This window comes from Schistocerca piceifrons, chromosome 10 (assembly GCF_021461385.2).
Source record: "Schistocerca piceifrons isolate TAMUIC-IGC-003096 chromosome 10, iqSchPice1.1, whole genome shotgun sequence".
Taxonomy (NCBI): domain Eukaryota; kingdom Metazoa; phylum Arthropoda; class Insecta; order Orthoptera; family Acrididae; genus Schistocerca; species Schistocerca piceifrons.
The window spans coordinates 92348178-92360830 of NC_060147.1; the positions used below are offsets into that span (position 1 = coordinate 92348178).

Consider the following 12653-nt stretch of genomic DNA (forward strand, 5'->3'; position numbering starts at 1 on the left):
CACACATTCACCCAGATGTATATTATGAGCCTATACACAGTACATTCAGTGTGATTCTGCAAGGTGGACATAGATTTCAGGAATAGAAAAGCTGATAATCAGCATAATTTGAAACTTGTAGTGGTATACATGCAAACAGAATAGCAAATGTCAATATAAATCCTACATTATCATTGCAACATACAGTGCAACAACCGGCAGCTATCAGTGAATTCATTGTTCTGAGAAAAATAAGAAAAATGATTGTTCCAGTAATTTGAAAAGGTTTTATTTCTTAATGTGCATTTTAATATTCATCACAAAGTGTACCTTTATTTGCAATTTAAAAACTCAGTATAACAAACATGAATTAAAAGTACAGTATAAAACTAAAACACATTTAAAATTAATAACTAAATAGTACCAAGCAATGGCCAGTAATTAAGACAGTATTACCATTTCCTGGCTTTGTGTTGTACATGAAAAATCACTAAATACCAACATTGTCATCATCAATGCTTAAGATAATATAACTATATATAAATCTAAAACATGTTTCCATTGCTTCATTCCACCACAAAAATTTTGTCTTGCAGTCAAGTACAAGGGCAGAACCAGCACATATATGCAAGAAGTATTACGTCAGCATTTCATGTAACATATACCCAAAGGAAATTTTTATTTTTTTATACTGTCTGTATCCAGAGCTAAGAGGGTTAAAAGGAAAGCATACAGAAAATGTTTACATATAAAATTTTACAAATACACAAGCGAAAACATAACAGGAGCCTGAAATACTGAAAAGAATTTGTGTTACGACTGACATAAAAATCTACAGAACATCTATTGTATGATGGTCGAAAGTAAAAACTGAGGTAAATAAACAGGAAATGTAAGGATAGTTAACCAAAAATTAATATTGATAATGATTTTCGTCATTTGAAAAAGACGCTGTTATTAATTATTGACAGGATAGACTGCTACTCACCATATAGAGATGTTGAGTGGCACAACAAAAAGACTGCTAAACATGTGAGCTTTTTGGCCAAAAGGCCTAATTCTAAAGCAAACAACACACACATTCACGCAAGCACAACTCGCACACACCTGGTCACTGTCTCTGGCCACTGAGGTTAGACTCAGTGTGGTCATGCAAGGTAGATGTAGATTTCCAGATTGAGAAAGCTGATGATCAGCATAATTAGAAACTTGCAGTGGTGTAAGTGCTAACTGAATAACAAATATCAATATGAATCCTAAATTATCATTGCAATCTTACAACTTGTAGTGATCAAGTGGCCAGAGACAGCGGTCATGCGTGTATGAGTTGTGCTTGGGTGACTGTATACGTGTTCTACTTTAGGAGGTCTTTTGGCCAAAAGCTCACACATGTAACACTATTTTTGTTGTGCCTGTCTGCAACTCATCATCTCCTTTATATGGTGTGTAGCAATCTATTCTTTTCAAAATTCCATCATTATTCAATCCTGGATTTACCACTGTTTGATTTACACAGTTATTTCATTTTTTTTTTTTAATGAAACACAGACAACATGAGGAAATTAAAAATTACAGGCAATAGTGATGACATCTGTGAAGTGACATCTTACTATAAGACACAGATTTTCATAGAAAAATTTAAAACTATTAAAGGTGCATCTTGCTGAATAGCTGAACACATCATTTGTTACTATGACAAGGCAGCATGAGTATTGCTTTCCTTGTTTCATCAGAATATATAAATACTACTTGCAGCATAGAAATTTTTAAATAAAAAGAAGTTAATGAGCTACAATTAAATATCTGACAAGATATGATCAAAATTCACATTGGATGCAGTCATAATTCTTGTTAAGTATCAGTCACAATGCACTGTTCAAATATCTGCAAGTTTGTTCAGTCATCGTCATCATCAATTATGACAGCCCGTCGAACCTTCTTCACTTGCCTACCTTCTTCATCAGAGTCCGTATGTGCTGTCCTCTTAGCAGTTTCAGAGGTAGCATTCTCACCTCCACCCCTTGGCAAATCACTGTCCGAATCAGAATCTAGAAACCCATTCTGCTTTGTTCCACTTTCAAGAGAATTTGCTGCAGTAGATTCTTCACCAGGTACCATCAGAGCGGAAAGAGGTGTAGCTTCTTCTGTCTCAGAATCTGAGGATACTCTGATCCTGCGTTTCCTATGCCTCACATCTTGCTTCGATGATTGGCTGCCAGTTTCATATGCATCATGGTGTTCTGGCTCCCTGCTCGATCCCGATCCCATTGGAGGGACACTGGCAGCGGTGTCGGAACCTGAAGACAGTCGCGATCTTTTACCCTGGCGACGTTTGGTGCTTCCTGAGGCTTCCTTGTTGTCCTCCCTGTCTCTTGTAATGTCTCCAGGCTCTTCTCTTCCTGGCAGTAATGCTGAAGCACTGTCAGAAAAATTGCTTAACGGCACATCAGAATCAGAGTCTGAATCTGATTCTATGCGGATTCTAGTCTTCTTCCCGCCAGCACGCGATGAAGGAATTTCTTTTCCACTCGGCCTGTAGAAAGAATATGGCTTTATAAAATCTGTATTATAGAATTATGTACTGGAGTCTTATGATATAATCATTATTTATTATTTACCAATGTTTACAATTGCCTCAAAGCTTTAAACAAGCACCTAGAAAAGTTTTCCTTCAACAGGAGTTTTCTTTCTCTGGTGCAGTAACGAAGTTTCAGATCAAATTAAAATTTTGCACACAAGAACCTATTTTAATGGTAACTACTCCAAAACTAGAAAACCTTTATGACCCATTTCATGTATAACATCTGATAGCTTTAATATAGTTCTGTAAAATACCTTATTGCTTCTTTATACTTAGCTGCCTTTTTTTTTCTTTCTGTCTCAGGTTACAAAATACTAACCTCCTTAATGCATGGCATTTTATATTGCCAACATAGTGCCTAATGTCTGTATTGGCAGACACTGATTATTCCTCCTGTGCTCCTTAAATCCAGACACGTCTAATAATCCTCTTTATGAAGAATAAATTGCTTCAGTCATTCGTTCACATCACTCACATCCTGAAGGAAAGTCTTTAGGTACATGAAAAGAGTCAAGTTGTGCTGGGTGATTGTAACTAAACTCACAGGCAGTGCGGGCTCTATACGTTGCAGGACACTGAAACACTGCAGCTATGTATTAATCGGCATGCTTGTAGAGTACGATGCAAAAATAATAGTTCCTCTGTCTGCCATCAGATGCAAATATGGTGCAGTAAGCAGCCACAATACGAAATGTCTCCTGTTTCGACGTCAGTATGCTGTTTCTCTTTTGGCGACGCGTGTTGATTTCTTTTGTGTAGTGCCTGTTGGTGTAAAGGATTAAGAAGAGTTAAGGTTTTCTACACTAAACACAAAGGCTATTGAGGAGAAAGATCGTGCACTCGTGTTGAAGTTATTTTAAAAGAACGGCAGCAGCAGTGCCGCACTGCGAGAATATTGCAGGCAGAAACAGCTGCAAAGAGGCTACAGAATATGATCAAGAAATTTGAAGGCAGATGGTGCAGCAGGGAGAGTGAGGAGGCCCATTATCATTGCAGTTACTGATGAAATTGCTGTAGCTGTAGCCAACCGTGCAGCATACACCTCAAATTCTGCAGCCACTGCTCGAGCTGTGTCACAGGAACTGTCACTCCCGTGGTCAACCAGTTCAAAAGATTTTGCGCCACATTTCATATTGGTATCCCTACGAGACTCAGAATGTGTACAAAATTAAGCTAATATAGGCTAAAATGCCCTTCATTTTTTGGTACACACTGAAATGTATGACGTGTGGCCGGGAATATTCTTGGGAAGGACAAGGCCCATTTTACTCTGCACGGTGCCACGAATGCACAAAACTGTTGCATGTGGGGTTCTATTCCGCCACAAGTTGTACAGGAATATTCACTGTACTCAGGTTATTTTACTGTGTGGTGTGGTCTCAGAAGCTCCATCATTCTCAGTCCATTTTTGTTTGAGGAGATGACACCTTGCAGGCCTCTTGGGTGTACAGTGACAGCTTCACGTTATAAAGACCTTTTTGTGCAACACGACTCCATCTTGCAAGTATGCAACTGTGTCCATCCTTATCTTCGTGCAAGATGAGGCGACATCACATGTCACTTGCCAAGTGAAAGATTTGCTTTGAGAATCCTTTGGTAGTGAGCACATCAGCTCTAGGCAATTCCAAGATTTGTGTCTTTCCAGAAGCCTGATCTAAATCCAGGTAATTTCTGGCCTTGGGTACAACTGAAAGATTGTGTCTCTCAGGGATGTGTTTGAACTCATCCTGATCTGAAGGATAGCATACAATGACATACCGTACGCTGCGAGCAACTGCCGAGCGTGCTGTGTTACATGTCACTGAGTTGGGAGGCCACACAGAACACACGTATTTGTGCCCATATTCTAATTAATGTGCAAGAACCAGTGTTCCATGTGTTTCATCATTCCTCCTCTTTTCCTACACTCACACTACATTCTGACAGCTTAAAGCGCCATATTTTCATCTAGTGACAGAAAGTGGAGCTATTATTTTTCTCAGCAAACTCTGCGAGCACATGAATTAATTAACAGAGCACACAGATTAATTAACATACCTACCATATTTCAGCATTTTGTGATAAAAAAAAAAAAAAAAAAAGCCTGCACTGCAGCACTCAGAAGACCGTCAGTTTAGTTACAGCCACCCAGCAGAAGAAACTGCTCCTGGAAACTTTTGTAAAGCATGCTAAACTGTGACTAGTGCTAATCTACCCATACTGATAATTATGGCACTTACTTCTAGAGAACTTTATATGCACAAATTACAAGAACAACAGCTACCGTGAGCTGGGGAAACATTCGTCCTTTGCAGGTAACATTGGCCCACAGTAAGAAACAGGTCCCAGGCTATGCAGCTAAAATACAACAAATACCCCTTTTTTGTCTTAAATGATAGGTAGCAACACTAGGAATGTTGGTTGTGACCTGTCTCTATAGTTCAAGAATCTGCCTTACAGCAGCACTTGTTATGTGACAGATCTGTTAGTTGAGGAAGAATAATGGTATTCAACTTTCATCTATTCATATGTTATGGAAGTCATTTTAATGTAGGTAAGGAGTTGTTCTTACATTACATTATATTAATACTTGTTCCATAGATCATGAATACAACATTCCATAATGATGTGAAACGTGTCAGAATGCTTATATGCTACTGAAATGAAGGAGATCTAGATGGTACTAAATCCTTTATTGTGCTGATGCTATTCAGGCAAAGCTTATTATCAGAGTACCAGGGCGGAGGGCAGGGGGGTGGGGGGGGGGAAGCAGGGAGGGGGGGGGGGGGGAAGAGAAAAAGACAATGACATAGCATTTCAACTGGTTGAAAACAAGTAAAGCAACAAAACAAAAGGAAATACATACCACATAATGATGTCCATACAAAACTGACAAACAACATTTGTTGTCGAATATAGCACGTGACGTAAATTGGCAAAACCAAAACATGAAGTGAGACTGGTTCACTACATAGCCATAATGCAAGCACAGAGTACATAATCTGAGCACCCTATACATAGTGTGATGCGTTGTAAGTTTCAGAAATAAAAACAATTTGTATGTTTTGTCATTTTTCATTAAAATTATGGAAATGTCAACAGGTAAAAAGAGCCACATGGAACTTCCTAGTTTCTCTTGAAACAAATACGCCACAGCTGTCACGGAAATCTTATGATACTCCCTCTAGAGGACCTCATGACTGACTATAGCTTTGAAGGCTGCAATCTAAATATTATGAAATTTGGTACAAGTTAGCTTCAGACTCTACACTCTTATGGGAACAGAATATCGCCTGCATAGCAGAACTATGAGCCTCAGCAGCTGTCAGTTGACACAGTGTTTGAGAGCAGTCTTGTGCTGTCACTTATACTTTGACACTGTTATGTGTGGATTTCATATTCTGCAATTTTTATAATTTCCATTAAGTGGGATCAGTCATCAATGCTAATATTTGGTGAAATAAACAACTGATTATAAATTTCATCTACAGCATTGCAGTGTTCTTTTTTCTTTTTTTAAATATGTTTGACACATATGTTGCACTTTGATGCCTACATTGCACACATCTCTTCCTTCTCCCCCTCTGTGCCAACCTCTTGTCCCCGTCTCTATGTCCACCTGTTCTTCCCACTTCTATTCATCCATCTCCTACTTTTCTCACTGCCTCTCTCCCCATCTCATACCCCTCTCTTCTTGTCCATTACTTCACCTCCTCGCTTTGACTTATCTTCCTCCCCCTTCACTCTCCCTGTATCCTTCCTCCCCCTTCACTCACCCTTTATCCTCCCTCCCCCTTCACTCTCCCTTTATCCTCCTCTCTCCCCCCCCCCTCTCTGTCCATGTTCTCCTAGCTCCTCTCTCCCTGCCCACATCTGTCTTTCCATGTCCTCCTGCCCACTCTCCTATCCGAGGGTTTCCCAAACTGTGTTCCTGGAGTTCTGTGAGAAATGAATAAGTGCTCTGCAAAAAACTATTAATAATGTGGCAATTTTTTTAACGTTTTGACACTATTAATTACTGCTTAAAATGATGTGATTTTTATTATTAATTATAATTTAAAATTCACATAATCGCCAAATAAAAAAGATCTTTGATTCTCAAAGTGTTCCATCAGAGGAAAGTAAGGGGACCCTTGCCTAAGCCATATCCTCCTGCCCCGATCTCCCTATCCATATCCTCCTTCCCCCATGCTCCCATCTTCCTATCCATATCCTTCTGCCTTTATCTCCCTATTCATATCCTCCTACCCCATTATCCCTATCCCTATCCTCCTGCCACCATCTCCCTATCCATATCCTGCTGCCTCCATTTTTCTATCCATATCCCCCTACCCACTTTCTCCTGCCCCCAGCCCTATACTCACTTACTCTAGCATTTCAGTCCCCTCCTGCCCCCTCTCGCTGTCCATCCCCTCCTGTATCCATCTCAAACTTACCCTAGTCATGGCCACCCATATGTCTAACCTCTGCAAAACAGATCAATACAGCTTGCTGATACCACTACTGTGTTGCACGGCAGTCTATACATGCCAGGGGCCAAAAATACAGGGTAGACTCATATTTGCAGATTAAACTACTGCTGCTGACATCAGTTTTTTAAGTTGTTTAGTACAGTATTCAGGAGAAGTCTCATATTTATGGGGGTCATTTTATATTTAGAGATGAAGCTTTGTCTAATGACGTCTCATGCATATTTATTTTGACTATGAAAAATCCAGGATGAAATGTAACAACATTATGAGAAGGCAAATTGCTGCTCTCCATATAGCAGACATGCTGAGTCACAGATAGGCACAACAAAAAGATTTTCACATTTAAGGCTTTCAGCCAATGGCCTTTGTTAACTATAGACACATACACGCATACTAACGCAATCACAGTTTCAGTTGCCTGAGACTGCAGTCATGTGTGACTAGCGTTTGCCCGCTCGCTTGTGTGTGTGTGTGTGTGTGTGTGTGTGTGTGTGTGTGTGTGCGCAGGTGCATGCGAATGCATGCACACGTGCGTATGTGTGTCTATAGTTGACAAAGGCCATTGGCTGAAAGCTTTAAATGTAAAAATCTTTTTGTTGTGCCTATCACCTATCTGTGACTCCGCATCTCCGCTATATGGTGAGTAGCATATTTATTTTGAGGGGATTGGAAGGGTAGGTCCCAGCAAACGATACTCACGTCCCAACAGGCTGAGATTTCCTGATATGCAAAATTGCTCAATACAGTACTGATGTTCGAACAACAGCATGACACTGACTCAAGCAGCACTAGTGCAGGAGATGTGCGAGAAACTGTGAAATAACCACTACAACAGCTAATTGATCTGATTAAAATTTGACAGTTATGTGAAACAAAGGAGGAATTCTATCATCTTACAAACTTTTGTTGTATTTGAACAGGTTTACAATAAATGTTCTTGTACATGAATGGATACCATACATAAACATTAATGCCGCATTTACATAAAGATGACATTCAAAAACAGAAATGTTGTCGTCGAAAAACATTAGTTGATTCAGAACACAGATCATTCTCTTATTTAGTTACGAGAGACTGCAATGATTTACTATGGAGATGGAAAATGAGAAATTTGGTCACAAATATCAGGTAAAAACATTACCTGCTTTTAATCAACTTTAGAACATGACGGTGACATTCAGTTGAAACAAAAAGGAAAATTAATTCAGAATGAAATTTCTAACACAGGAAACAGATCATATTAAACTGACTGTAATTATTATTGTGAGAGTAAATTACAGCAGCAAGACCAGCCGTCGATACAGTACCAAGAGACGTCACAAGATCATGGGAGGAGCAAAAGTTCAAGAATGGGACTGAATCGTAATTGTGATCTTTTGTTTACTGCATTAGTTGTTGTTGTTACATATGACCTGCACACTAGAAGATATCGCAGTCTGTTTTTCACAGTCACTCAAGATCAGCACAATGGAAAGGTTGGAAAGGAAACAGTGACACCAGCTCGGGTGAGAGCTAGGATGACTGTGGGGCGCTGAGTAATGAGTGAGCAGGAAATTTTGTCATGTTTCCTACCATGGAAATCTATACCATGTAGTTTGGCTTTTTTTGTGAACATGTATCATGTTTAAACTGCAGTTTGCCTTAATGCTTTCGTAGTCGGAATTGAACTGACTTTAAAGTTGAACAAATACTCAACAATAGCATGCATTTCTGCAGAAGATGGTAGAAGTCTATATAGGGGCCAGTGGTGTACTTATGTGCTGCCACATTGTTAACACTCACCGTGAAGTATCATGGGAATGCAAGAGTGTGTGTCGCTTGGTTCTACACAGCCAATGAGAGAGCTCAGGCAGACAATATGTTTGGAAGCAAGAAACATTGTAACATTCTCATATCAGTACAGAAACAAAGACCAATGTGTAATCAGGAAAAACAGTTGTGTTTAAGGTCTCAGCATGACAACAACCTAAGAAATAGCAGCATATTTGGGAGAAACAGCCAAATATTTGTGACAATGAAGATTTAAATTTCTGAGCTCTGCTATCAGGATGATGACGACTAAAAATAATAATATCACAGACTACAGGGTTAGATAGCAAACAAGATAGAAAAGAAATGGTCCAAAATTAATGTAAACCACTTATTTTTGTTTATTTTATTTATCTTACTATTATCAAAATGTACACAATCAATAAATGCCATAAGTTTGGAATAGGTATAATGCTAACGTTTTGGCACCTCTTTACCTCAATGAAACAGTTCATAATTTTGGTTAGTTAGAAAATGTAAAAAATAATTTTCTCTCAAGGTGCCTCTTACAAAGTGTGTGTGTGTGTGTGTGTGTGTGTCATTTTATACTAAGGTAAATATGGTACACATCATGGCTTCACGCTACATGTCCTCACAACAGCCTGACAGGTCTATACACCCCACCCCAAAACACAAAATAACAAGGTCAAATAACATTTGTGTCAGGGGTGTAAACTAGCAGCCTTCATTCAATAAATTTGTGGCTGTGGTGTCCACCAATGAGAAAGATGTCATGTTCTTCAGATCTCTGTGGTAAATGAGAACGAGCACAAGACAGGAACGACGGTGTTACCTTAGCCCCTTCTCTGCCAGTGCAGCCTCCCTCGCTGCTTTCCGCATGTTCTGGCTCCAGGGAGTCATGTAGTTATTGACAAGTGGGGGTGCTACTTCCTCGCCTGCAGACTCGTCGCCGGAGCCCTGAAGGACATTCTGTGCCAGCCACGCCCCCACATCTTCCTGGCTGTCGACCTCCACCCCATCCTCCCTGCTATTTCCTGGTACGGCGCTTTCTTCATTCGCTAAAAGTGACAGAAAACAATAGAATACAAATACTTTTTTAAGACAACAGAAAATATAAGCAACGGTCAGCTTGAATAAGGCTTTTTAAAAATAATAAGTAAGAAAAACAGTAAAATCTTAAAAATCTAATTTAATAATGTAATAAGCATACTGGAAAGAGGGCATTTCATTTCAATGGGTACAACAGAAAAGATAGAAAAATAGGAATACAGATTTGGTAATTACTCATCAAAGTGATGGCAATGCCATTTCAACATTGCAAGGACCTGTTGCTATCATTTCATTACCAATTTTCCTCCTCTTTCTTGCACGTCTTACTAGACACAGGCTTCTGGATAACTCTGGTATGGCCTTTTTTAACTAGATGGCACTATAGACATGCAACATTACTATTTGTTATTGTAGAAACAATGGCCAAGTAGATGTTTTTATTTGAGATTCAGACAGTTTATAAGCCACTGACCACATGTGGCGCAATGGGCTTTATATTTAGGGGATGGTACAATATCAATCACTATATTAACTATTGTTCACATTGCATGTACAGATAACTTACCCTATATTAACCAGAATTGTAACATAATCCTAAAACTCAATTTCTACACTACTAGTATCCAAGAATTTTCTTGAACTGTAGACTGGATTGTTTTTTAACTAGTTATACAACTTGCTCTTAAAATCACTGAAAGGTATATTGACTGCAGAATGTGGCAACTTATAAAAAAAATTCAAACTGCTCACTCTGTAGAGTTGCCTGTTTATGTTAGCTTATGTTTGGGAATGTCAACACACTTTTTGTTTTCCGTATCATGACAATATATGTTCTCTCTGGTGTCAAACTCTGGTATAATGTTTTTAGCTCTGGTATATTGCTTTTAGCTCTGGTATATTGTTTTTAGAATATATCAATGTTGGATAGATATAAATATTTATCATTGTCATTATTTTGGCATTAGTAAATGAAGGATGGCAATGTTCCCTTGGACCAACCTTAAACATTATTGATAGCATCTTTTTCTAAATCGGTAGTACATCACTGACATGACACAAGTGATGCCATAACAATAGCCTGTAAGATATGCGAGACTGAAAAATTCGAAGTCAACTGTCCTATGATGTTTGTTTCTCACTAGATCACATAATTTCCATATGAGAAAGCATCCCCCTGATATCTCTCTGCAGACATGATTAATATGGGGTTATTAGCTTAGTTTGGGATCAATATGTATACCAAGCAGTTTTACAGATTTTGCTTCTGTGTTTTTAGTCAGTCTCTGGTACATGTGTGGAGTTTTTTCTGGAGCATTTAAAGAAACTGTTATGACAAATTAAAATTCAAAGTGAATGTTCTTTGTCGGATGCTTTATTTTTTAATAATTTTCATGAAGTCCTGACTCAATGAAGTCTCAAATGCTCCCTTAAACTTTTGATAGTCATTCACCTTCAGTAAATACTGTTTACAGTTGGTTTACAGAAATTCGTCTTAGTAGTGTTTCCTTCAGTGTTGAAAGCACAATATGGTTGTCTGTAAAATTACTGATAGTGAGCACAATACTACTGACGAGGATTTGCATATGGTTGTGAAATGGGGGCATCCTTAGGCGTATTGAACATATCAGTACATCAAAGACATTTCCTGATACATTCTGCACTGTTTGACCAATGCCAAAAAACAGACTCGTAGCAGCTGCTGTAAGAAATTGCTCAAAAACTTTAATTGAAGATATCCAAATTCTGTATACACCATACTAACCGAAGACAAAAATCAGATTTATTCATATGAGCCAGAAATAGGCAGCAATCAACTGTTTGGGTATCCCAAGATGTACTTGAACCAACAAAAGTGTTTTACAAAAAAATTTGCAAAGCACTGGACATTTCCCATCCACTGAGGAACACTTAATACTGAATGGCTATAAGTTATTGATAAATAAGGAAAATCAATAGGAAATGTTACATCATTCTTCTACATCTACACCTACGTCTACATACATACTCCGCAATCCACCATACGGTGCGTGGCGGAGGGCACCTCGTACCACAACTAGCATCATCTCTCCCTCTTCCACTCCAAAACAGAACGAGGGAAAAATGACTGCCTATATGCCTCTGTACGAGCCCTATTCTCTCATCTTATCTTTGTGGTCTTTCTGCGAAATGTAAGTTGGTGGCAGTAAAATTGTACTGCAGTCAGCCTCAAATGCTGGTTCTCTAAATTTCCTCAGTAGCAATTCACGAAAAGAACGCCTCCTCTCCTCTAGAGACTCCCACCCAAGTTCCTGAACCATTTCCGTAACACTTGCGTGATGATCAAACCTACCAGTAACAAATCTAGCAGCCCGCCTCTGAATTGCTTCTATGCCCTCCCTCAATCTGACCTGACAGGGATCCCAAACGCTCGAGCAGTACTCAAGAATAGGTCGCACCAGTGTTCTATAAGTGGTCTCCTTTACAGATGAACCACATCTTCCCAAAATTCTACCAATGAACCGAAGACAACCATCCGCCTTCCCTGCAACTGCCATTACATGCTTGTCCCACTTCATCTCATTCTGCAATGTTATGCCCAAATATTTAATCGACGTGACTGTCAAGTGCTACACTACTAATGGAGTATTCAAACATTACAGGATTCTTACATTTATCTATATTTAGAGTTAGCTGCCATTCTTTACACCAATCACAAATCCTGTCCAAGTCATCTTGTATCCTTCATCATGGTAACGCGAGCTGTCTCATTGCACATCAAAGAAATGATTGATTCATGGAGAAAAACATCAGATCAACATCACGCTGCCCATATTTTCCTGATT

At 39.0% G+C, this 12653-nt stretch overlaps 1 protein-coding gene across 1 annotated transcript in view; it reads right to left on the reverse strand.

The window, feature by feature from the left end:
* Positions 1-292: 292 nt before the first annotated feature.
* LOC124718819 (protein timeless homolog) overlaps positions 293-12653 on the reverse strand; it is a 490147-nt gene continuing 477786 nt past the window's right edge. Inside the window, exons 27-28 of the mRNA XM_047244437.1 lie at positions 9614-9839; positions 293-2512 (exon numbers count right to left, since the gene is read on the reverse strand). Of these exons, the coding sequence (XP_047100393.1) occupies positions 1876-2512; positions 9614-9839 (863 nt within the window). The 3' untranslated portion in view covers positions 293-1875. The remainder of the gene's footprint in view (positions 2513-9613; positions 9840-12653) is intronic.